The sequence below is a fragment of the Acipenser ruthenus genome, chromosome 38 (assembly GCF_902713425.1).
Source record: "Acipenser ruthenus chromosome 38, fAciRut3.2 maternal haplotype, whole genome shotgun sequence".
In the NCBI taxonomy this organism is placed as follows: Eukaryota; Metazoa; Chordata; class Actinopteri; order Acipenseriformes; family Acipenseridae; genus Acipenser; species Acipenser ruthenus.
The window spans coordinates 9,625,319-9,650,658 of record NC_081226.1 but is presented as its reverse complement, the minus strand read 5'-3'; the positions used below and the strand labels follow the sequence as shown (position 1 = coordinate 9,650,658).

At 40.2% G+C, this 25,340-nt stretch overlaps 3 protein-coding genes across 5 annotated transcripts in view; 2 read left to right on the top strand and 1 right to left on the bottom strand.

Annotated features, from left to right (window-relative positions):
• LOC117968191 (zinc finger protein 850-like) overlaps window positions 1-17,464 on the top strand; it is a 30,167-nt gene extending 12,703 nt beyond the window's left edge. The window contains exons 4-6 of the mRNA XM_059008870.1: window positions 7-797; window positions 8,586-9,060; window positions 13,974-17,464. Of these exons, the coding sequence (XP_058864853.1) occupies window positions 7-797; window positions 8,586-9,060; window positions 13,974-15,103 (2,396 nt within the window). The 3' untranslated portion in view covers window positions 15,104-17,464. The remainder of the gene's footprint in view (window positions 1-6; window positions 798-8,585; window positions 9,061-13,973) is intronic.
• Window positions 1-25,340, top strand: part of LOC131706988 (zinc finger protein 79-like) — a 168,854-nt gene that overhangs the window by 3,992 nt on the left and 139,522 nt on the right. The gene's annotated exons all lie outside the window — the stretch shown is intronic.
• Window positions 19,426-24,210, bottom strand: LOC117434187 (uncharacterized). 2 transcript variants are annotated; one of them, XM_059008964.1, is made up of 3 exons: window positions 23,636-24,209; window positions 21,291-21,400; window positions 19,426-21,000 (listed from the first exon to the last, which is right to left on the bottom strand). In XM_059008964.1, the coding sequence occupies exons 2-3, from the start codon at window positions 21,342-21,344 to the stop codon at window positions 19,495-19,497; spliced, it is 1,560 nt and encodes a 519-aa protein (XP_058864947.1). In that variant the 5' UTR covers window positions 21,345-21,400; window positions 23,636-24,209; the 3' UTR covers window positions 19,426-19,494. The 2 variants fall into 2 exon arrangements, with proteins under 2 accessions (XP_058864947.1, XP_058864948.1); XM_059008965.1 differs by lacking the exon at window positions 21,291-21,400 and having other exon boundaries at window positions 23,636-24,210.

Here is a 25,340-nt window from a genome sequence, read left to right as displayed (position 1 = left end):
TTCCAGATTCCAGTCCAGCAGCTAAAGTGAGGGCGGGCGCTGGAGAATATCCTGACTGTGGGAAAGGTTTCACCCAGTTAGAGCATTTTAAAACACACCAGCAAACTGATGCAGAAAAGAAACCATATCGCTGCACTTGGTGTGAGAAGAGTTCCAGGTCGTCAACCAGCCTTGTTTTACACCAGAGAATTCACACAGGAGAGAAACCGTATCGCTGCTCTGACTGTGGGAAGAGTTTCAGACAGTCAAGCAACCTTGTTTCACACCAGAGAATTCACAGAGGAGAGAAACCGTATCGCTGCTCTGACTGTGGGAAGAGTTTCAGTCAGTCAAACAACCTTGTTTCACACCAGAGAATTCACACAGGAGAGAAACCGTATCGCTGCTGTGACTGTGGGAAGAGTTTCAGTCAGTCAAACAACCTTGTTTCACACCAGAGAACTCACAGAGGAGAGAAACCGTATCGCTGCTCTGACTGTGGAAAGAGTTTCAGTCAGTCAAACAACCTTGTTGTCCACCGGCGAACTCACACAGGAGAGAAACCGTATTGCTGCTCCGACTGTGGGAAGAGTTTTAGTCGGTCAGACAGCCTTATTTCACACCAGCAAATTCACAGAGGAGAGAAACCGTATTGCTGCTCCGACTGTGGGAAGAGTTTTAGTCGGTCAGACAGCCTTATTTCACACCAGCAAATTCACAGAGGAGAGAAACCGTATCACTGCTCTGACTGTGGGAAGAGTTTCAGGTGGTCAAGCAAACTTGTTTCACACCAGCGAATTCACAGAGCAGAGAAACTTTAGGCCAGTTCCAGACAGTGCTCCAGAGGCGTGCCGAACTCAATTGAAATTAAGCACTCGATAGAGCTGCACTTCATTAAATTCAATGAACCAATTGGCTTCATATTCGCTCCTGTCAAACAAATGTACATATAACCATCATTTGTCTCCTTTTATTGTTAAAAAATAATAATAAATATTATATGAATATTTATATATGAAATATATTATATAAGTATTATATGAATTAATCCATTATTTGATTCCGTAAAGGTGTATGGCTGCATAAAAACACATTAAGCACCCAAACTCTGAAAACGGTAAATCGTAGCAAAGGGCACACAGATCCCCATTTTTACATTAATGTAAATTAAGAACATTCAATCTGAAAAACTCTTACAATATGTGTTCATTCATACCCAGTTTGCAATGAGCTGTCTGGCTCTACCTCTATTGGAGATGTGCATCGCTGCTCCTCCGTGGGCTCTGCCATGATTGATGCGGGCGGGTGATTAGTGTAGCATTGTGGGATACACAATACTGTTTAGCATTATTATTATTATTTATTAGCAGATGCCCTTATCCAGGCTGACTTACAATTGTTACAAGATATCACATTATTTTTACTTACAATTACCCATTTATACAGTTGGGTTTTTACTGGAGCAATCTAGGTAAAGTACCTTGCTCAAGGGTACAGCAGCAGTGTCCCCCACCTGGGATTGAACCCACGACCCTCCAGTCAAGAGTCCAGAGCCCTAACCACTACTCCACACTGCTGCCCATGTCATTTGTATATAATTTGTGTACATTAGCATTAATTGCAGGTTAGTTCTGTTCCCCGCTGGAGCTCCTTATGACCCCGAGGTGCAGCACAGTGGCTCGGAGCGGCAGAGGAAGGGCATAATGTTGGGTCATGAAGGGCAAGGCAATGCTGCCTTTGTTGGGTGTGAACATTTCAGGGGCACCAAGGCAGTTCTAGGGGGCAGAAAGGCGCCAAGGCGATTTCATACTCATTCATAAAACAACAAAAAAGAAATACAGAGAGCCTACTATGCTGATGAAATAGTAATTCACACAAACACAAGTCTTATTATTTATTTCTTAGCAGACGCCCTTATCCAGGGCGACTTACAATTGTTACAAGATATCATATTATTTTGTACATACAATTACCCATTTATACAGTTGGGTTTTTACTGGAGCAATCTAGGTAAAGTACCTTGCTCAAGGGTACAGCAGCAGTGTCCCCCACCTGGGATTGAACCCACGACCCTCCAGTCAAGAGTCCAGAGCCCTAACCACTACTCCACAAATCAATGTTTTCTGAGTGAGCCGCACACTAATTGTTACAAAAATAATGTATAGGTCATTTTTCCATTGTAAAAATCAAATGGTATAAAAAATCTAATTTAAGAAACTTTCATAATGAAAATATTCAACAGGTAATTTTGCAAAGAATAAATACTCTTACTAAACTCAGTCACACCCCACTAACTAATACATAGTTTAGACTAGAGGCTCAGATACATCCTCAGTGATGCAACAGCACTGTAAGCGATGTCAGTGAAGGGAAAGGGAAAAAAAGACAGATTTTCAGGCAAACCGTCTGAAGATTTTCCCATGGCTAGAGTTTAATAACGATAGAGGTCAAATGAGTTGTTCAGTCTGCAGTGGAGTTTGAACCGCTGTTACCAAACCTGTACAAACAACACAGCTTTGAAAAAAAATATCGAAATAGTAACTTTGTCAGGCAATGGAGAGTGCTGTGCATCACAATGATGAGCAGCTGGATGTACATAATGATAGATGTTTACGTTTCAGAGACTTTATAGAGTTTCACAGTTATTGAAATTCACAGTTGCAATTAAGGATATGCAGTTTTGTCATGGTGCATTGCTGGACACTCGATTCAGGAAAAAAAAAACTAAACAAACAAACACAGTATGCTGTTTTTAAGCATCCACATTCTAACCCCTTTCGTGAAAGCAAAACTAATGATCTAACTATTGTGTGGTAATTTTTAGCGTTGGTGTTTTGGGGGCAATGATACCGAATTACAAAACAGCAACGGTCACTGAAATGTCTATAAATGATCAATTTATGTACACTGAAGTCATGAAAGGGGTTAGTTAGAATGTGTATTGCAGAGCTGCATTTTAAAGTATTGCAATATCATGCCCGTTCTGTCAGAATTCAATTTCATTGTGTCTAACTCATCCTTTCTGCCGTACTTGACAACTGTAAACTGACTATTATTATTATTATTATTATTATTATTATTATTATTATTGTCTGGGAGGAATTGCACCCATTGCTTTCCTGATCATCATGTAAATCCTAGAACACTTCGCTGCTGATTTAGACAGCTCTTCTTCCTTGATGACTTTACTCCTATAAGAAACTGTCCACATGTCCCCTCGCCCCCTCCAGTATTGAATGCAACCCTGTCATGTGACCCGTTCCCGTGGTAACAGCTTCAGTGACGTATGAAGTGGAGCCTGCAGTTATGTCATCGATGCAGGATCGGCGCGGGGGTGTCAGGCTCTTTGTTTATTAAATGAACAGGCAAGCCGGCATCAACAAGACCGAGTCCATTTAAAATATAACAATTAAACTAAAAAGGGGCCGGGATATCAATCGAAATTAAGGTAACGATGTGTTTTTATTTATTTTTAATGACAACGTAGTTGAGGCCGAGTTCCTTGTTTTATGTGCAGGCAAATAAATAGCGGGCGATATACCAGAGTGTGTGAATAATTATATATAATATTACAAATTATACACACACGTGAATAAATGAGGGTTCCTGTGTAAAATCGATCAATCATTAGATTAACCGGTACATGTGTAGGTTTACCAGCTCAGCGGTCACTTTATTAAATATCTAAGGAGATGGTAGATCGAGCTCTCATACTTGAGGTAACTGTCTGCCATCAATTCACAAAACCAAACCAAACCGCACTCTGCTAACCTGCGTGCACCTCGGCGAGGCGATGAGTTTAGTGGGGTTTCTAAGTGGGTTTAATTTAATAAATCACACTTGGTAGCGGCACGAGTTTTGCTGAAGAGATGTCGTTGTTACCTTACCTAATGTTTAAATTGATTTAAAATGAAATCGGGAAAAGACAAGGGGGATACAATCTTAAGAAATAAAAGCATACATCTCTCTAATCATGTCTGTGTATAGGACAAAACATTAATACAGGGTCTCTGCTAAACACATTGATGATAATAATAATAATAATAATAATAATAATAATAATAATAATGATGCAGGAAGGGATGCAGAGATTTCAACAACAAACAAAAAAATAGGTTATTATTAACAGTTTTTACCTAACTTAAACATATCTAAAATTAAAATATATAAAAAATGATTTAAAACGTGTAGAAATGCTTTTTTATGCACCAAATCCAGCTACCCTTTCCTTCTCGGCGCCCATCTTGGATTTAAGTGTTGCACTCTACTGACTTTAGCTTTATGAATTAAAAAAAATAAAATTAAAAAAATTAAAAAATTAAAAACAAATTAAAGAAAAAGTTTACGCTAAGCTTGGTCGTGTTTTTCAATTGAAAGTTAGTTTTCCTTTTAATGCAACAGCCTGCCCCTAAAAACGCATCTCTCCCAAGTGTCAGGACTGCGCAGAAGGCGTGGCACCTACAGACACGTGTCTGAGCAGTAAATCTGTACTGAAAAAAATGGTTAGGGGTCATTTTTAAATGCAAGGGTTTTGTTTATAATGTATCGCAACATAACATATTATAGCTTGTTTAAAAGCGTTTTTATTTGTCTGTTAAGAAATTATAACTATTCCAGTTTTGCAGTATGTGTTATAGTGTTTGTTTAGGGTTCAAAAGTCATCATAACAATGTGTTACATGTTAAGAATTTGTAAAGAGTGCATTTGCCACTGAAAAGGCAGGTAATGTGATTATTTGTATATAAATAAAGTGTTTAGCATTTTTAATTTATTAATATGTTAATCTAATTTACAATTGTGTAAATTGTTACACAATTGCAACTTTGTCATTTCTATAAAGTTGATATATTTAAAGCATAATATGTAATTTGGTATCATGGTATTTGTTGCCGTTGAGTAGTTTAAAACAACAATGGTTAAAATAAATAAGTATTTAATTAATATGCAAATGACCACTTTGCGACATTTTGTTACATTCGAAATGCATATTTTGCACTATCAGGAAAACAGGTTTGGCCGTGATGCGGTTTTGAGATCACTACGAGAAAGTACTAGGAGCAAAAAATAAAGTACATTGCACATGTTCTGTCTTCTTAAGTTACTATATTATACTGAAAATGTGTGTTTTAGATTTAATTTAATGTTTTTATTCATTTTCTACCAGTTTGAATGTGCTTGAGGCCGTGTTTTTTTTTTTCAGAAATGGCAGTTTTTAAAGGGAAATAAAACAAAAACCGTCAAAGTATGAGTATGATGAATGTTATTTATGTTTACCGGAGTATTTATACTTCTACAAAATACAGAAAGATGGTGCTTAACTGATTTGTATTTAATTGTACAACGAGTTGAAAACTGCCAAGTTCATGAGTATCACAGAGCAGCTCTGAGCAGCGTTGGCCATAGAGGCAGGATCGCCAGGTGCGAATGCAACCCTGTCATGTGACCCGTTCCCGTGGTAACAGCTTCAGTGACGTATGAAGTGGAGCCTGCAGTTATGTCATCGATGCAGGATCGGCGCGGGGGTGTCAGGCTCTTTGTTTATTAAATGAACAGGCAAGACGGCATCAACAAGACCGAGTCCATTTAAAATATAACAATTAAACTAAAAAGGGGCCGGGATATCAATCGAAATTAAGGTAACGATGTGTTTTTATTTATTTTTAATGACAACGTAGTTGAGGCCGAGTTCCTTGTTTTATGTGCAGGCAAATAAATAGCGGGCGATATACCAGAGTGTGTGAATAATTATATATAATATTACAAATTATACACACACGTGAATAAATGAGGGTTCCTGTGTAAAATCGATCAATCATTAGATTAACCGGTACATGTGTAGGTTTACCAGCTCAGCGGTCACTTTATTAAATATCTAAGGAGATGGTAGATCGAGCTCTCATACTTGAGGTAACTGTCTGCCATCAATTCACAAAACCAAACCAAACCGCACTCTGCTAACCTGCGTGCACCTCGGCGAGGCGATGAGTTTAGTGGGGTTTTTTCTAAGTGGGTTTAATTTAATAAATCACACTTGGTAGCGGCACGAGTTTTGCTGAAGAGATGTCGTTGTTACCTTACCTAATGTTTAAATTGATTTAAAATGAAATCGGGAAAAGACAAGGGGGATACAATCTTAAGAAATAAAAGCATACATATCTCTAATCATGTCTGTGTATAGGACAAAACATGAATACAGGGTCTCTGCTAAACACATTAATAATAATAATAATAATAATAATAATAATAATGATGCAGGAAGGGATGCAGAGATTTCAACAACAAACAAAAAAAATAGGTTATTATTAACAGTTTTTACCTAACTTAAACATATCTAAAATTAAAATATATAAAAAATGATTTAAAACGTGTAGAAATGCTTTTTTATGCACCAAATCCTGCTACCCTTTCCTTCTCGGCGCCCATCTTGGATTTAAGTGTTGCACTCTACTGACTTTAGCTTTCTGAATTAAAAAAAAATAAAATTAAAAAAATTAAAAAATTAAAAACAAATTAAAGAAAAAGTTTACGCTGAGCTTGGTCGTGTTTTTAAATTGAAAGTTAGTTTTCCTTTTAATGCAACAGCCTGCCCCTAAAAACGCATCTCTCCCACGTGTCAGGACTGCCCAGAAGGCGTGGCACCTACAGACACGTGTCTGTATGTAAATCTGTACTGAAAAAAATGGTTAGGGGTCATTTTTAAATGCAAGGGTTTTGTTTATAATGTATCGCAACATAACATATTATAGCTTGTTTAAAAGCGTTTTTATTTGTCTGTTAAGAAATTATAACTATTCCAGTTTTGCAGTATGTGTTATAGTGTTTGTTTAGGGTTCAAAAGTCATCATAACAATGTGTTACATGTTAAGAATTTGTAAAGAGTGCATTTGCCACTGAAAAGGCAGGTAATGTGATTATTTGTATATAAATAAAGTGTTTAGCATTTTTAATTTATTAATATGTTAATCTAATTTACAATTGTGTAAATTGTTACACAATTGCAACTTTGTCATTTCTATAAAGTTGATATATTTAAAGCATAATATGTAATTTGGTATCATGGTATTTGTTGCCGTTGAGTAGTTTAAAACAACAATGGTTAAAATAAATAAGTATTTAATTAATATGCAAATGACCACTTTGCGACATTTTGTTACATTCGAAATGCATATTTTGCACTATCAGGAAAACAGGTTTGGCCGTGATGCGGTTTTGAGATCACTACGAGAAAGTACTAGGAGCAAAAATAAATTACATTGCACATGTTATGTCTTCTTAAGTTACTATATTATACTGAAAATGTGTGTTTTAGATTTAATTTAATGTTTTTATTCATTTTCTACCAGTTTGAATGTGCTTGAGACTGTGTTTTTTTTTTTTTCAGAAATGGCAGTTTTTAAAGGGAAATAAAACAAAAACCGTCAAAGTATGAGTATGATGAATGTTATTTATGTTTACCGGAGTATTTATACTTCTACAAAATACAGAAAGATGGTGCTTAACTGATTTGTATTTAATTGTACAACGAGTTGAAAACTGCCAAGTTCATGAGTATCACAGAGCAGCTCTGAGCAGCGTTGGCCATAGAGGCAGGATCGCCAGGTGCGAATGCAACCCTGTCATGTGACCCGTTCCCGTGGTAACAGCTTCAGTGACGTATGAAGTGGAGCCTGCAGTTATGTCATCGATGCAGGATCGGCGCGGGGGTGTCAGGCTCTTTGTTTATTAAATGAACAGGCAAGCCGGCATCAACAAGACCGAGTCCATTTAAAATATAACAATTAAACTAAAAAGGGGCCGGGATATCAATCGAAATTAAGGTAACGATGTGTTTTTATTTATTTTTAATGACAACGTAGTTGAGGCCGAGTTCCTTGTCTTATGTGCAGGCAAATAAATAGCGGGCGATATACCAGAGTGTGTGAATAATTATATATAATATTACAAATTATACACACACGTGAATAAATGAGGGTTCCTGTGTAAAATCGATCAATCATTAGATTAACCGGTACATGTGTAGGTTTACCAGCTCAGCGGTCACTTTATAAAATATCTAAGGAGATGGTAGATCGAGCTCTCATACTTGAGGTAACTGTCTGCCATCAATTCACAAAACAAACCAAACCGCACTCTGCTAACCTGCGTGCACCTCGGCGAGGCGATGAGTTTAGTGTTTTTTTTTCTAAGTGAGTTTAATTTAATAAATCACACTTGGTAGCGGCACGTATCAAATTTTTATGTTATTTGTTCATTCAGGTTCCCTTTTATCTAATATTAGGTTTTGGTTGAAGATCTGATAACATTCAGTGTCAAATATGCAAAAATGCAGAAAATCAGACGGTGGGCAAATACTTTTTCACGGCACTGTATATAACTGTTACAAATCAGAAGCAAATGTTATTAGAGGTTGCACAGAAGAAATCCACAGTGAATAATATATGAAATTAATAAATTGTGTAATCCTATGGTATTCAAAATTATTGCAAGAAATTATCTTCCCTTTCAATAGTAAGGCCACCTCTGCTATTAAAGCCAGATTTTGTCGGCCTCTTGAATGACCTTAATAGCCCTGTATCTAAATAAATAAATGCTTGTTTTTTTGGCAGCTATTAAACAGAGTCCTGTGTGCTGCCATGGACGGTGTGAAGATGGAATCTGTCCAGATTAAAAAGGAGCTCCCTGATGAACCTGTCCCCAGAGAGGAGTTCTCTGGGCTGGCTTCCCTCCCCATTAAACAGGAGGTCTGTGAGGTGCAATGCAACTGCTGTCTGATGGAGGTCTCTGAGATTAAAGCTGAGCACAATGAACTGGAGATCTCTCGTACAGAAGAACCCCTTACTGCTAAACAAGAGGTGCTGAAAACTGATCGTATTAAACAGGAGTTTCCTGAAGTAGAGTTTGACCACATGGAACCAGGGAAGAAAGAATCCGAGCTGGAGCGTGTACGCCTGCGGGAGTGTAGCGTGGTGCTGAAGAGAATCTGCGTGAGAGAGCAAGGCGCTGGAAAGGAAGGCTCTCCCAACAGCACGCAAGGAGATGGAAAGGAAGACGGGCGCTCCCATTCAGAATGCAGTCTAGCAGGTGAGTGACTCCCAGTAGCTGTGACATTGTCATTCTAGATTGCGTGATATCCACAGTGTGGTTGAGAGGGAGGGAGGGAGCATGTAGGTTACATTACTAGCTGTTTGTTTTCCGTGGACAAGTCCAACCAGTTCAATATAGGACTCACTACTTGAGATATAGATAGAATGTTGCCATTGCTCTGGTCTGGGGGGGTATTATACCAAGAGGGAGAAACACTAAAGGACTGGATATATGATTATACATGTTCAGTGTAACAATATATGGATATTATTGTAAATGTGTAATGCTATTGAAAAAGATGTAATTGTAGCGTGTGTTAGGGGGAAATAGACCTGAAACATTACAGGAGAACTCTGAAGGCAGATTTTGATCCCAGGGCTCGGTTTCACCAGCATCAGTCTTTACTGACTGCTTTTACATATAAAGCGGAGATGCCAACGGCTGCGATTTGGCTGAAGCAGATACTATTTTGGAGGTACGGCGCTACATCAAAGGGGTATAATACTGTGACTTGTATTAAATAAATGATGGGTACTCCCTGAACGTTTATTAAATCTGAAACAAACACACATTGGAAACGTGAAAAAACGCCACCTTACCAAAAGTGCCCAGCCATTTAAAGTAGAGAGATCGAAAACACAAGCCAAGTTTCAAGAAACCATTGGGGACACCTTAGCCAGCACCAAGCAAACAGGCACAACTTTCAAAGAGGTGGGGGCCAAGGTTGCCCCAATTGTTTCTACTAACTTGGCTTGTGTTTTTCATGCATTTGATCTGCTTTTATCGTGCCTGAAAAACACAAGCCAAGTTAGTTTATTATTCAAATGCTGGGGACAAAGTAGAATGTACAGATCAGTACTAAACAGTACATTTTACTAAATAAGACCGTGGAAATCGTTTAAACAAATAATTTGTCAAAGAAAAGGAGACGGTGTTGAATTCTCAAATGCTGTGCAACCCCCGTAAACAACAACACACATTCTCCCCATTCACTAACAGCGTGATCCGACCCATTCCCCTTACAATACATGGAGCACAGACAGGCAAGACAAACTGAACAGACAACAAGTCCTGCAACAAAGCAACTGTCCGGGTTGTTACAATATATTTAAAATTGTAAAGTAAAAATATATGAAAGCATGACCACCTTTATGTACAAAAATCTTCACTAATGTGTAATTGAACAAGAGCTGTTGAGTATTGATTTGTTTCTTACAGTAGTAAATGTCATTGTTTATATGATAGTGAAAAATAAATAAATATCAAGATAAATGAATATCTGTTAATTTATGTATTCATTTATTTCAATATTTATATTAATGTATTTATTTATTTGTTTCTTTTACCAACTATATAGGCTATCCTTCAGCACAGTTAATTCTCAGAAATGATGTTCCTTTTTTTGTCCAGTGGGGACCACAAATAGCGTTACTCTCATCGACCAGTATAGAGACAGGAAATCATACGCCCTTGTGCCAATAGGGACCACAATGAGCGTTACACTCGCAGGAAACAATTTTCAGAGCTCCAGCTCAGAATCTCAGAATGAGGATGATGAAGGTAGATGATGGCTCGAACAATCTAAAAAATGTAACAAAGTTCAGAGAATTTTCAGCTGGCTGACTTAATCTTTCAAAATACTGCATGTCTGAACTAATCGTGTAGCATTAACAGTTAACACAAGGCACTTGCAAACTGAAGGTTATAGGTTCAAATCCCACGTATACCGGACCTTTTTGTTTCTTTATTATATAAAGATTTTTTTTTTTTGCAGGCGAATGTTCCATTTTAAAACAGAAATAAGTCATTTCATAGAAATGATACAGCCGTCCAAATAAGTGCTTTCCCCAGTATATTTCCATGTTGACAAAACATGTCATTAAAATCAAATGTGCTGTAACATGAATATGCGTGGATATAAGTGCCTGGGGTCTGCAAAAATCTCCCAAAAAATACGACGGGGAGAAAGAGGAGGAGGAGAGGGACGTTTTTACCTTCCTTTGGTGACTTATTTCTCTTACTGTATGACAGGTATTTCCTTTTTTTTTCGTCAGTGTTGGGATCTACAAATTAACAGTGAAATGGTGCTTTTGGCTGATTTACTTTTGCTGCGCCAATACCCTGAAAACACATAAACTATCCGTGCTCTGTAGAGAGTCGCTGGCAGTTCTCGCGCTTCACTGTAACTTGGCGTGAGAACGACCGTTCCTCTCGATTCATTATGGAAGGAAAAATATATATTCTCCTGATTGTGGAGCTGCCATAAAAAATGTGAGAAACGTCATCCCTCTGTCTGCGGTGATTACATGGCCTGTATTGTTTTTATACAGTTCTGCGGTTATGCCCCAATACAGCGCTGTGAACACGGTTTATATATTCTGCTCTCTTAAGGATAGTTCATACACCACAGGGTGGTCCGTCAGCCCCGTTGAGACTCGTGGGTTGCTTTGAGCTCCCTATGAGAGATTCAGATACAGACAAGCCCAGCATGAAGCTAATTTGATACAAATCCCATGTAGAGTTTGAAATAGGCGAGTACATCGTCATAGGAACCTGTTCATTACAACATGATATTTCCTAACTATTAACTTTTATTTTCAATTTATGCATTTTCTCAATACCAATCAATAATAATAATGAGGAAGCATCTTGGAATTGAATTAGATAACCTATCTGAACACTTTATGTAGGCCTTTTTTTGCTGATAGCTGGGCATGAGGCTTGTTATTGCTTTTATATAAATTACTGGATGCTACGCAGCATGTTGTGTTTTGATAGTTGCAGACTAGTAAAAATGTAAATAAATAAAACCTTGTAAAATCTTTCTTGGGGGACGGCTCTCCTGAGTGACTCATCCAGTAAAGGTGCTCCGCGTGGAGTGCAGGATGCGCCCTGTAGCCTGGAGGTCGCTGGTTCAGGTCCAGGCTATTCCACAGCAGACCGTGGATGGGAATTCACAGGGGGCGGTGCCCGGGTGGGGAGGGTCTAGGTTGGCCAGGATGTCCTCGGCTCACCGCGCACCAGCGACCCCTGTAGACTGGCCAGGCGTCTGCGGGCCTGCCTGTAAGCTACCAGGAGCTGCATGGTCCTCCAGTGCTGTAGCTTTGACGTGGTTGCATAGCGGGCCTGCAGAGTGAAAAGAAGCGGACGGCTGACGTCTCGGAGGACGCGCGTGTCCGTCTTCGTCCCGCCTGAGTCAGTGCGGGGGTTACCGGGTTGAAATGAAAATAATTGGACATTTCAAATTGAGGAGAAAATATGAAAAATAATTGCAGATTCCAAATGTATTAAAAAAAAAAAAAAACTCTTGTTATTTTAATATTTTGGAAGTTGACTATTTCAGTCCAGGTTTGATAGCACTTACGAATCCTAAATTAAGTATATCTACTAAACTGCTCACTTTACATGTCGAATACATTGCAGTTTAGAGAGGAGAGTTAAAAAACCTGACCTGCCTTAGTGTCCTGAGATTCTGGAGCCTGTTGACAACCCTATCAGAGAGCAATGAGGAAAAAATTAAATGCACCATGTGTGTAACACATATACAATAGGCTACAAAATAGTTTTAAAGTTATTTCAATAAAACACAGCAGTTAGCAAATGGTTCAACTTGTATTGGCACATTACAGTAACATAACATTTAATTTACATATTGTTCAGCAACATCTTGCACATCTGACAGTTGTAAAGTTACAAAATATATATTTCTGTGCACCGATTATTTTTTTTTTTCTCTTAGTATGATCTTTAGAACACGTCTCGGACAAAGCCACACAAATGAAAGTGTGATGTGAATGTGCTGTTGCATGCAGGGGTGTGCAGTTTGCATTCAGCCGCTGCGTGACGTGTTTAGTGCCTGCCCCACCAGTAAGTCAATTTAGGGAGTTGAGAGCTGCGACAGAGTTTGTTAAATGTGTTCTTGTTATTAAATACAACAGTTCCATTCAGTACCGGATTTGTGTCCCATTGAAACACTTTGAAGGCATGTATTAAAATGGATGTGCGTCTGGGTGGATATAGGGTTCGGATTCGGTTCACTGAATCCTAAGTATTCGAATCCAAATCCGAACCCTGTTTAAAAAGTAGGTATTCAGGCCGAATCCGAATCCCGAATTCGGTGCATCCCTAGTTTAAAGACAGCCACACTAGGATCATGTGTGCCAATTTTTGTTTCACTCAGACACTTCCAGTTTTTTATGTTGATGATGTCATCCAACGTGGCCACCATGTTTTCTCTTGTAGCAACTTCCCTTGACCAAGTCTTCAAGACAAACATACTAGGATCAATTGTGCCAATTTCTGGTTCTATCAGACTAGCGGTTTGGGAGAAGAAGATTTTTCTAGCTTGTGATTATGACGTCTGTACTGTGCGATTTTGATGTCATGCAGCATGGCCGCCATACCACACAGCCTATCAGTTCATCTTGGACTATCCCTCAACAACTATACCAACTTTCTGCACTCTGGAATAAGTCTTTTTCATAAGACACATTTTTATATTTAGGCAAAATTGTTTTTTTCCAATCCAATATGGCGGCCAAACTATGGGCCTGGAAACATGATAAAACAAAATAGTGTTGAATTATTTTCTAAATGCTGTGTGTTTACAGTAACCAAATTAGATTGAACGGTAAAAATGAGGTCATTGGCTTGCCAGTGCTGAAGAACCTTTTAATGTCAAGGGGCTAGCAGCCACTGGCCTAAAAACAAACAACAAAAAAATATTATTTTCTCCTTTCAGAAGTTGGCATCTCTAATAAAGTAGAGGCTATACGTTTTATTAACAGATGTAACCCAGTGCAAGCCCCCACAGCTGAAATTCACATGCTTTAATCCACTCCTCCACCCAGCCACATGCCCCAAGCCTACAAGCAGTCCCTCTTACTTTCTTTCCTGTTCATATTTTCCAGGTTCCAGTCCAGCAGCTAAAGCGAGGGCGGGCGCTGGAGAATATCCTGACTGTGGGAAAGGGTTCATCCAGTTAGGAAACCTGAAAACACACCAGCGAACTCGCACAGGAAAGAAACCGTATCGCTGCTCTGACTGTGGGAAGAGTTTCAGTCAGTCCGGACACCTTGTTTTACACCAGCGAACTCACACAGGAGTGAAACCGTATCGCTGCTCTGACTGTGGGAAGAGTTTCAGTCAGTCCGGACACCTTGTTTTCCACCAGCAAACTCACACAGGAGTGAAACCGTGTCACTGCCCTGACTGTGGGAAGAGTTTCAGTCACTCGGGAAACCTGAAGACACACCAGCGAACTCACACAGGAGAGAAACCATATTGCTGCTCTGACTGTGGGAAGAGTTTCAATCAACCAGGAACCTTGCAAGCACACCTGCGAATTCACACAGGACAGAAACCGTATCGCTGCTCTGACTGTGGGAAGAGTTTCAATGTTTCAGGACACTTAAGAAAACACCAGAGAATTCACACAGGAGAGAAACCATATCGCTGCTCTGACTGTGGGAAGAGTTTCAGTCAGTTAGGAGACATGAAAAATCACAAGCGAATTCACACAGGCGAGAAACCGTATCGCTGCTCAGACTGTGGGAAGAGATTCAGTCATTCAGCAGCCCTGATAAGACACCAGCGAATTCACACAGGACAGAAACCATGTCGCTGCTCTGACTGTGGGAAGAGTTTCAGTCAGTTAGGAGACTTGAAAAATCACAAGCGAACTCACACAGGAGAGAAACCGTATCGCTGCTCAAACTGTGGGAAGAGTTTCAGTCAGTCCGGACACCTTGTTTTACACCAGCGAACTCACACAGGAGAGAAACCTTATCCCTGCTCGCACTGCGGGAAGAGTTTCGCTCTGTCAAGCAACCTCAAAAAACACCAGCGAATTCACACAGGAGAGAAACCGTATCGCTGCTCAGACTGTGGGAAGAGTTTCATTCAGTCCGGACACCTTGTTTTACACCAGCGAACTCACACAGGAGAGAAACCGTATTCCTGCTCTGACTGTGGGAAGAGTTTCAGTCAGTCCGGACACCTTGTTATACACCAGCGAACTCACATAGGAGAGAAACCTTAAATGGGATGATTCACTCATGAGGGAAAAAAACGTTATCCTTGCATTATGAATCCTTGTGAAAATTACTGTTTTGTGTATCACGTGAGCATGCATTTTAAATGGTAAAAATGAACTTCAGCTCTCTTGCACTGTGACTGTGTCAGAAAGTGGGCGGAGACGCGGACACGTCACAAGAGGCTTCTCTGCTGTCAGTTTAACTCAGGCTGTCAATGCAGTCAGTGCCTGGGAGCGGGAATATGCAGAAAGGAAACTATTCTGCAACTCATCTGATGGACGAGTCAGGAGAAATTGATAACTCAGTGTGGGGAATGAGTTTCAGGGTTTAGCATTTAAACTGCATAGACTTGAAAATAAATACATTGATGGGAACGAGTATCCCGACCCCGGTATGTAGCATCCCAGAGACAAGACTGCACCGTCCTTACTGGACAACCGCCTGGAGGGTTTGTCTTGTAAATTCATCACGATTCTAAAACTAATGAAAAATGATAGTGTCCCATGGCTGTATTATGACATGAATGGCTGAATATTGCGTGACGTGTCGCTTTGCAATGTGCATTGTCCATGCTTGTATTTGTGCTGCTCTTGTAAACTGCCCTGAGTAATAGCAGTGTTGCAAGCTTGTGTACGGATCTTAGGTACAGAAAGGCAGACCGGTTTTATCCCTGGCTCTGTCTTGCTCTTTTGCAGTAGTTTACACTCAGTGGCAGATTACAAATTAGAATGTAGCATAGCTACGACTATTGATGGATTAAGCTTGTGAGACATCTTCCTTGAATATGATATTAATACCTGAATGAGTATTAAAAATGAAACTGGACTTAATGAAACTGCTGTGTCTGAAGAAAAGGGCCCCTTTCCTGCAGACGTATTGAACTATGTGACTTACTGAACTGGATGGTTAAACAAGTGGGCATCAGGACTGGATTAGGCTGACAGGACAGGTGAATTATACACAGATAATTCACAACTGCAACAACAAGCGTTTGATGCGGGGAAGACCTAAAGCATCGTTGTCTCGGAGAAGGGCAGCAAAACATCAAAGAACTGAGAGTTATAAAGAGGCAAGATACACCAATGACCTCCTGAAAGTGGCTATTTAGCAAGAGTGAAAAGACTATAAATATTGAAGCAAAACTACACACTTTGCACTCCACATCGAATGCTAACCAAGTAGCTGTCAGTCTGCCAAGCGAAGCTGCAACTCCGGGACTCTGCCTAAAAACGGACCCAAGAAAAGTAAGCAAGCTGCAAGCGAGTGAACAACCACAAGTGAAGAGACTGAGGCCCAGCTGAAGGACTGCCGTAAAACTTAGAGACTTCTATCAGACAAACAAGTCTGGGTCTTCTGTATTTCTAAGCCACAGTATCCAACAGAAGCTAAAGAAACTGTGCCCTGCTACCTGCTTAGCTAAAGATTCAGTGAAGAGGACAGAGCGGACAGGAGCTGTTGTGGATCCTATATCGAGGACTGAAGACTTTGTTGCAGCTGTTTGATTCTATCAAGAATTGAAAGCTTTGTTGCCGAGTTTGATCTGATTTGGGGATTGAAGACTTTGTTGCTGAGAGGAGAGCGTTTTGTACTGGACACTTCAACAGATTGAGTTTCCAAACCAGCTGACCAAAAGTCTAAGTTTTAAGAAAACGTTCAGTGTTCCAGTTGCATTTTCATTTCATGGAACTAAATTAATTAATTGTAACACATTCACATAGAATTGAACTGTTAGTTATTTAGTTTGCACACTTTGCGTGTGAAATAACTTTTAATGAAACTTGATGAAATAACTATAAGTAAACCTACCTAATGGTTAATAGTAAACTTGCTATATCCTATATACCATTAATAAGCTTAGTGTGATATATTCTAAATTTGTCTGTATCATTTCAGTTTAGGCTGTGTGTGTGTGGGCGTGTATGTGTTAGTAAGCTACTAGCTGCTTCATCGCCTGCTTGTGCTGTTCAGGAGCTGTTGCCTTGTGTGTGAGGATATAGGCAGTGTCATATTTCAATAGCCCTGCTAGGTGTCTGGAAGGCAGAGTTAAAGCTGTCACTGGTGTTTTGTGCTTAGTAACTAAGGGGCTTACTTATTAATTTCTTAGCAGGCGCCCTTAGAATTGTTACAAGATATCACATTATTTTTACATACAATTCCCCATTTATACAGTTGGGTTTTTACTGGAGCAATCTAGGTAAAGTACCTTGCTCAAGGGTACAGCAGCAGTGTCCCCCACCTGGGATTGAACCCACGACCCTCCGGTCAAGAGTCCAGAGACCTAACCCCACACTGCTGCCCATACTTTCTGACCTTTCTGATTTCTGTTTAATATTTGTGTACTTAATAAAATACTACTATTGATTTAAACATTCCTTGTGTCTAGTGTGTGTGTGTGTGTGTTCATATTAAAGCCTCAATCTGGTAAGACGTCAATTTAAATATTTTTAATAAGAACTAATCAACCCAGATGAACTATAGATTTTGCAAGGGAGTTCTTTACCTTTTAGTATAGATACATAAACACCGGTGCAAAAGATGTTTTGACACAACCCCCTTTTATAACATCCTGAGGAAATGCTACTGTGTAGACACTGAAACTCGATTTTTACTCCTGTTTTAAATTTCTGTTCAGTTTTAATGCTGATCAGTGTGTGGTTTTAACACGTTTAGTTTCTGTTAAGGGATCAGTGAAAACCTTCATATTATGAGGAGTCTATGGCACGGCTTACTGCTAGTACTGCATTCATATCTACTGCACCCACATCAGCCCCTGAACACAATGTGTGTGTTAATGAACAAAGAGCATGTTTTTCTTTTCTTTTTATTTTTCTCTATCCTGTTCAGAGTTTTACATACAGAGCGGGGAGCTTTGTTCTTTCTCCACTGCTGGCAAGTCTCTCTGCGTCGTCTCTGCATGAAGGTCCTCCTCGTATTAATCTGAAGATTCATCTAGAAACAGGCCAGTATATGTAAGCAGTACGGCATGGCAGGGTGTGGGATACACGCTAACATCACCGCACCCCGGGTGCGTTATAACTGGACCTGCTACTTTTCTATTGTAATCTGTAAAGCTCATTAAACGTCGAATTCTCAAAAAAGTTTGACTGAAATAAATCTATATAGGATAAGTGTCGGGAAAAACCACTCGCTATTCTTTTATTTTTATTTTTTACCAAAAATAATAATTTAAGAAATCATCTCGTCTGTTTAGTTTTTATACTTGCTGTCTGTCCCGTCTCCGTTCCGCTCTGAATGGCTAGGGGTCGCTGTCAGTCAAATCAGTGGTTCCTTAATAGGCTAGTGTAATGTCACCGCCCGGCATTTCATCCTGTCCTGACATCTCATTGGCTGAAGCAGTGGTAGAATGCTCTCATTCGTTTAAATGACTGTCAATCATCAGACCGACTATGCACCTGTCATTCAAAGCACCTACTTTGAAATTAGCGGGTTAAGGTGGAGGTAAGCATTTGCTATTATAGGTATATACGGTGACCGGTACTAGTTCTGATTTGAAATGGGGCTCAAGAGGAAACCACTTCATGAGTATTGTGCACAGTACCCTGATCAACGGCAGAAGTCTCCTCCAGTCTGCCTCGCCTCCAGTGAGTCCAGCTGTGCTTAAGGAGAGGGGCGGAGCTCTGAATAAGTGCAGGTTAGTTCTGTTCAACTCTCTAATGTTTTGTTCTGACTGTGCATATTGTTTTTACTTCTATGCATGCTATAAAAGTCTGTGCAATACACTTTATATGCTGTGTTTTCTATGGTTTATTTGAGACATTTTTTTTTAATTTGTGTAGAATCTATATCTAGGTATAGCTTTGCTGTGACCAAACGTTATTTCAATTAGAATATTGTAACCATGGTTTTGTTGCATGTCGAATATGGGGCTTCTCTACATGAGATGTTTCTCAATGGTAAAAAGTCTGTTTTTTTTTTAAAGCATAAAGGTCGATTTCAGCCATGCTCTGCTTGAATTGAAAAATAAAGATCGACAAAAAAGGTAAATTCTTTAAAAAATAAACATTTATTAATCGTCGATTTGGCAAAAAAAAAAAAAAAAAAGAAATCAAATAATAGCAAGCCTAGTTATAAGTCATTTTAGAGTATATCCCACATCCTGAAGTGCCTTGTTGTGCTTATAAAATGGGTCAACTAACTAAATAGGAAAAAAAAACCCTAAAAACATCTCTCTCAGCTCTGCAACAGGCATCTCTATCAGCTCTGGAGCAGGAGTCTCTATCAGCTCTGCTGGAGTAGGAGTCTCTATCAGCGCTGGAGTAGGGATCTCTATCAGCTCTGGAGCTGGAGTAGGGATCTCTATCAGCTCTGCTGGAGCAGGAGTCTCTATCAGCGCTGGAGCAGGAGTCTCTATCAGCTCTGGAGCAGCGGGTCTCTATCAGCTCTCTTTCACAAATAACTGTTGCAACACTGCTATATAACAGCCCAAAACATTTCTTTGCAAAAACAGTCGTAGCTTGTCAATGTCTCGCTGTGCTTTTGTGTCGATGTCGATGAGACTTAGCCAAAAGTCTTGCTGGGGCCGTCCGCCAGGGTGGTAATGTCTCAGGACCATCGCAGCTTTCTTCATGGGAGAGGAGTTTGTATTTGTTGCTCTAGCATTGAAAACGTACATGTAGGTTTGCACCTGAAAGATGTACTTGTGGTTTGTTTTCACCTCGGCATAAGGGAATCCGTCTTTAATCTGTTTGGTTTTGGTGAAGAAATTCCCGACCATGTCTCCCGTGGTCCCTTTGCACTCGATCAGCAGCTTGTCGCACTGAGTTTCTCGAGGTCTGTCCTGATTGAAATCTGCAAACACATCCACGTTCCCAGTGAGAAACCCATATTGGACGCGGTTCCCACAAGTGTAGCCTGCGGCCCCTCCGCCAAACGCTTTCTTCTCCTTCGCTGTTTCGTGAAACCATTTGAGGCACTCCAACTCGTCGTACTTGTTTGTTGCAAACATACCAAACCCTTTCTTGGATGGAGTACCGGTCCACAAAGACTGTTCATCGACGTACCGGTGGTCCGAGATGACCCCAAGGGTTTTACGGGTTCCCGGGGTTATCGTAGGCAAGTCTTCCCCGACCGTCAGCCTGCTCCAGGACCTGGTCACCGGGCCGGTGTGCATGACCGCCGTCGAGACCGGCGTGGACCTAAACGCAGGGCTCAGAATGAATCCGCGGCCTGTGTTGGAAGTGTTCTTCTGCCATTGGCCCCGGAGGCGGCTTTTGTCTGAAGCCGTTTTGAAAAAGAGCAGCTTCGTTAGTTCAAGCAATTCACTGTTTTCCATCAACTTTAAACCTTGTTTCACCTCCCTGGCAGACAACCTGGGACGCTTCTGAAACTCAATCTCGAAATTTATCAAGAGACCGATGATTTTCTCAGCAACGTCGTGAACGACTCCTGTCTGAGAAAGCCGAATTGCTTCGTGGGTGATTACACCTTCAGGGATGTCGATCTGTAAGATTTTCATCAGCAGGAGGAAGGAATCTGGGGTCCACTCCTCTTTGATGGGTGTGAGACTGGAAGGGATGCTTGCGTTCTTCCCTTCCTTGTGTCTCGGAGGCGTTGTCACCCCCGGCTGAGTCTTGTTCTCTTCTCGTTCGGCGGGTGTACGTCTCCGAGACCACACCTGTCTTTTCTGTTTCTCCTCTTCCTCTTCCTTGACACTTTTGCGCCTCGATGTCTTCTCCTTTTCTGTAGTGGAGCGGTCTATCGGAGCTGTGTGAGCTTTAGGGTCAGGTCTGTCTCTATTCGTTTTTGCTCCTTGTGTGTTACGATGAACAGGGAGCTCATTGCAGACCTCGGGTAAAGCAGAGCTTTTCAAAGCAGGTGTTGTTTGGGAACTTTTCACTTGTAGCTCTACAAGAAGACAGGTTTGCTCTTCCAGTGGCATTTTCTGGAAAATAAAAACATCAAAAAATCCCACTGATTATAAGCAATTTAAACTGCAGTGTCCCACAATCATGTTACACTGCACACTGAAATACAATTCTTAAATGTACTGTAGAGTTAATGCACTCCTCTGTCTTCTGTGCAGTTTGTTTAAACTCTCCAGATGGGAGTTTTAGCTGTGGGATTAACAGTACCCCCCTCGATCTGGACTCTAAACCACTCATAGCATCCACTATACATCTTCTAATAACTGGAGATTGCTTTTGTAATGACTGCTACAGAAAAGGGTCTTACCACTTGAATTCCTTCATCATAATGACATGCTGGGTCTGCCTGTTGATTCTCCATCTCATTTACTTCCTGTCTCGCAGCCTTCTGCAGTCTTTGTACGCCTCACTTCCTCTCTGTTGGATAAAATATTTTTATAAGAAGTATGCACTTAAACATAATGATTTATAATAAATAAAAGAATTATGTGGAAATAACAAAGGACATGACATTTCTAGGAATATAACACAAGAAAATAAGGGACGATAGAAGAAATGAGGTTGCAAAGACACGTGCTCAAAGTGCAATCTGTATCTCTTCACACCAGGCATCAATCGCTTTCTTACTTCCACACCAACTAAAACAACGTGTATAAGGAGGGATCAGAATCATTTACCCTCGAAGAGCTACAGTATCAGTAAATAGCTTTGATTTACAGAAACAATCACGCTACAGCTGTTAGAACTTAGCTAACCTGTACAAACAAAATAATATTGTTCAGTTCTTGATAGTTATGTTGATTATAAATATTTTAATGGAAGCCATTGATTTCTATAAAGGAACTGTTATTACAAACTGCTTAGCTTGAATGTTGGTAGCACTTTCGATTACAGTGCACAAATAGCCATGTAATCACTGTGTAATTGTATGGTAATAATCCAGTTCTACTGGGTAAATACCAGTTGTTTTCTGTTCTTTCATTGTAACTACTGTTGGAAGAAGTAGAGAGTTCAATGGAAACGGTCTTGTTTGCTGCTATAATTACACTGTGCTGTTGCCTGTCATCTTAAAGTGGCATTCTCATTGATGCAGTTATTGATTGCAATGAGAAACAGGCAGCAATTAAATGAGCAGTTACACTATTCCAGTTACACTATTCCAGTCTATTCCAACAGTAGTTACAATGAAAGAATGGAAAACAACTGGTATTTACCCAGTAAAACTGGGTTATTACTGGATTATTACCATACACTTACACAGTAATTACATGGTTATTTGTGCACTGTAAAGTGCTACTCAATTTTGTTATGAAATAAAACATTCAAACTAGTTAAGTGTGCGCTTTGTTTTCACTACCTGAACTGCACAGCGTTGCCACAGGGCAACAAAATAGATTAAAACAGCCATGATTTCAAAATTCATTAAATAGCAAGAATCAACAGGGAAGCATTGTATTCTCCGGAACAGAAAGTCATGCAGTACAGGGTTAAACCACGTGGGGATTTCAGTTCCCTTTGCTCCTGTTACACAAACATGAGCTACAAGCTTTCCATCAGTGTAGAGTATCTCGACTCGATCAAACAAGTGCATTTCCTGCTGTTATTTGACCTTTACCTGCCAGGTTCACCACCTGTAAAACACGTCTCTCTCTTCATTCCAGTCACAGGGAAGTTGAACTGGTTCAGGCACTGGAGATATGTTTGTAGAAGCTGTTTAGTTTGTCTCAGTAGGTGATCTGTACTTGACGGGCTCCGCCCCAGCCTTTGTTAGAAGTGTTACATCAGCAGAGGGCACGAGGAGATCGTTGTGGACTGTGCTAAACCTTTTAATAAAGCACTTGTGAAGGGGGTTCTTTACATGGGAAATAAATACAGGCTCAAACTCTCTTGTGTGTTCTGTCACTATAATAAATACAGGCCCAAACTCCCTTGTGTGTTCTGTCACTATAATAAATACAGGCCCACACTCCTATAGTAACAGAGCAGTATTGAGACACAGGGTGTACACTACCCTCCTACAGTAACAGAGCAGTATTGAGACACAGGGTGTACACTACCCTCCTACAGTAACAGAGCAGTATTGAGACACAGGGTGTACACTACCCTCCACAGTAACAGAGCAGTATTGAGACACAGGGTGTACACTACCCTCCACAGTAACAGAGCAGTATTGAGACACAGGGTGTACACTACCCTCCTACAGTAACAGAGCAGTATTGAGACCCAGGGTGTACACTACCCTTCTATAATTGATGCCAAGGTGGCATTACTATCCTTTATTTTAACATACACCAGATGGTCATTGTGTCTCTGCTTGCCCTTTCTCTAAAATGGAAATAATTCTCTTTTTCAGCCCTCATGACAACAGAGGTGTGTCCTGCTTCTATAAAACTGAATTTGAACAGTGGAACAAAGGTTATTTTGGTTCAAGGGTTAGGGGAGGATATTTGTGTGTAAAATCTGGAACAAATGAACCGTCCTTTCTGAACCTCCTACACAGACACTTAACCACCTGTCCCCATAGTAACAAATTTTATTAAAATGATCATTTCATTTGTACTGTCACATTCATATTGTGTTTATAAAATCCCAACAGATCAGTCCTAAAAGCTACAGTCACTTTAAAGAACCCAGTTCAACCAGACTGCTTACCTGCCTTCACTTTCACCTTGTCTCTGTCTGTGTGCTTCCGTTCAGCTCTCAAAATTCTTCAGGAATGGAGAGAAACAGCATCTCACATTGTATCAACAACTGAGTGCCAACATGGGAGCTCTGTTATACAGCTTCATTGATACAATGTGAAAAACAAGAACCTTTCCACTGTTTAACAAGCGTAAAATACGTCTCTCTCTCTCTTCATTCCACTCACAGGGAAGGTGAACCGGTTCAGGCACTGGAGATGTTTAGTTTGTCGCAGTAGGTGATCTGTACTTGACGGGCTCCGCCCCAGCCTCTGTTAGAAGTGTTACATCAGCAGAGGGCCCGAGGAGATCGTTGTGGTGCTACCCTGTGGACTGTGCTAAACCTTTTAATAAAGCACTTGTGGGGGTGGGGGTGGGGGGGTGTTCTGTCACTCTAATAAATACAAGCCCACACTCTCTTGTGTGTTCTGTCACTATAATAAATACAGGTTCAAACTCCCTTGTGTGTTCTGTCACTATAATAAATACAGGCCCACACTCTCTTGTGTGTTCTGTCACTATAATAAATACAAGCCCAAATTTTCTTGAATGAATTACTGCAGTATTGTGATGGTGATTTGAGTTTGAGTTTATTCAGCTATTGAATTACTCCAGTATTGTGACAGTGATTTGAGTTTGAATTTCAGTGTAAAGTATTCACCATTTTTCAAATCAAATTTGACAAAAATATATTTGCAAAAAAATACACCAGCCCTGTCTGACTGAATGCTCAGCATGACCCCAATGCATTGATATTACAGTAAAGCTGTCCATTCCAGCACTGCTTGGGACTGGAACATTGTGCCGGATTATACAGTGTGCTGGATTACAGAGGTACTGTAAAATATAATGCTGTGCCTAAATAACACAGATTTCATTTATTTAATACAGCACTCCCCTTCCAACAGATCGGACACACATCATTTCATTACCAGTAAGTCAGTAATGGTGACTGTTTGCTACCTCAGACTCCCAATACTTTGAAAGTTCAAATACATGCTGAAGGGGTTTCAGTAATAATATAAAACAACACTGGTGGAGTAAAGCACTTTATTGATTACTAGCTTATGAATAGAGACATTGTTGAGTAATGTGCTTCGCAGAGCTACACAATGCAATCCATGAAATAAATCAAATAATTCATTAAAAGAATCAATGAGTAATCAATTATTTGTAGGTCTATGGTACAGACTGGTCTTTATCAGGACAGTGCAATACTATTCTCATCAGACTGGTCTTTAGCAGGACAGTGCAATACTACTCCTGTCAGACTGGTCTTTAATAGGACAGTGCAAACCTATTCCAGTCAGACTGGTCTTTAGCAGGACAGTGCAACACTATTCCAGTCAGTCTGGTCTTTAGCAGGACAGTGCAATACTATTCCAGTCAGTCTGGTCTTTAGCAGGACAGTGCAATACTATTCCAGTCAGACTGGTCTTTAGCAGGACAGTGCAATACTATTCCAGTCAGACTGGTCTTTAGCAGGACAGTGCAATACTATTCCAGTCAGTCTGGTCTTTAGCAGGACAGTGCAATACTATTCCAGTCAGTCTGGTCTTTAGCAGGACAGTGCAATACTATTCCAGTCAGACTGGTCTTTAGCAGAACAGTGCAATACTATTCCAGTCAGTCTGGTCTTTAGCAGGACAGTGCAATACTATTCCAGTCAGACTGGT

What these genes read in the sequence shown, in the direction of transcription:
- LOC117434187 (XM_059008964.1), bottom strand. Translation starts at nt 21,344, where the DNA reads ATGGAGAATCAACAGGCAGACCCAGCATGTCATTATGATGAAGGAATT. An exon ending in ATGATGAAGGAATTCAAGTG is followed by an intron (nt 21,001 to 21,290) that starts GTAAGACCCTTT and finishes TTTATTTTCCAG; the next exon opens with AAAATGCCACTGGAAGAGCA.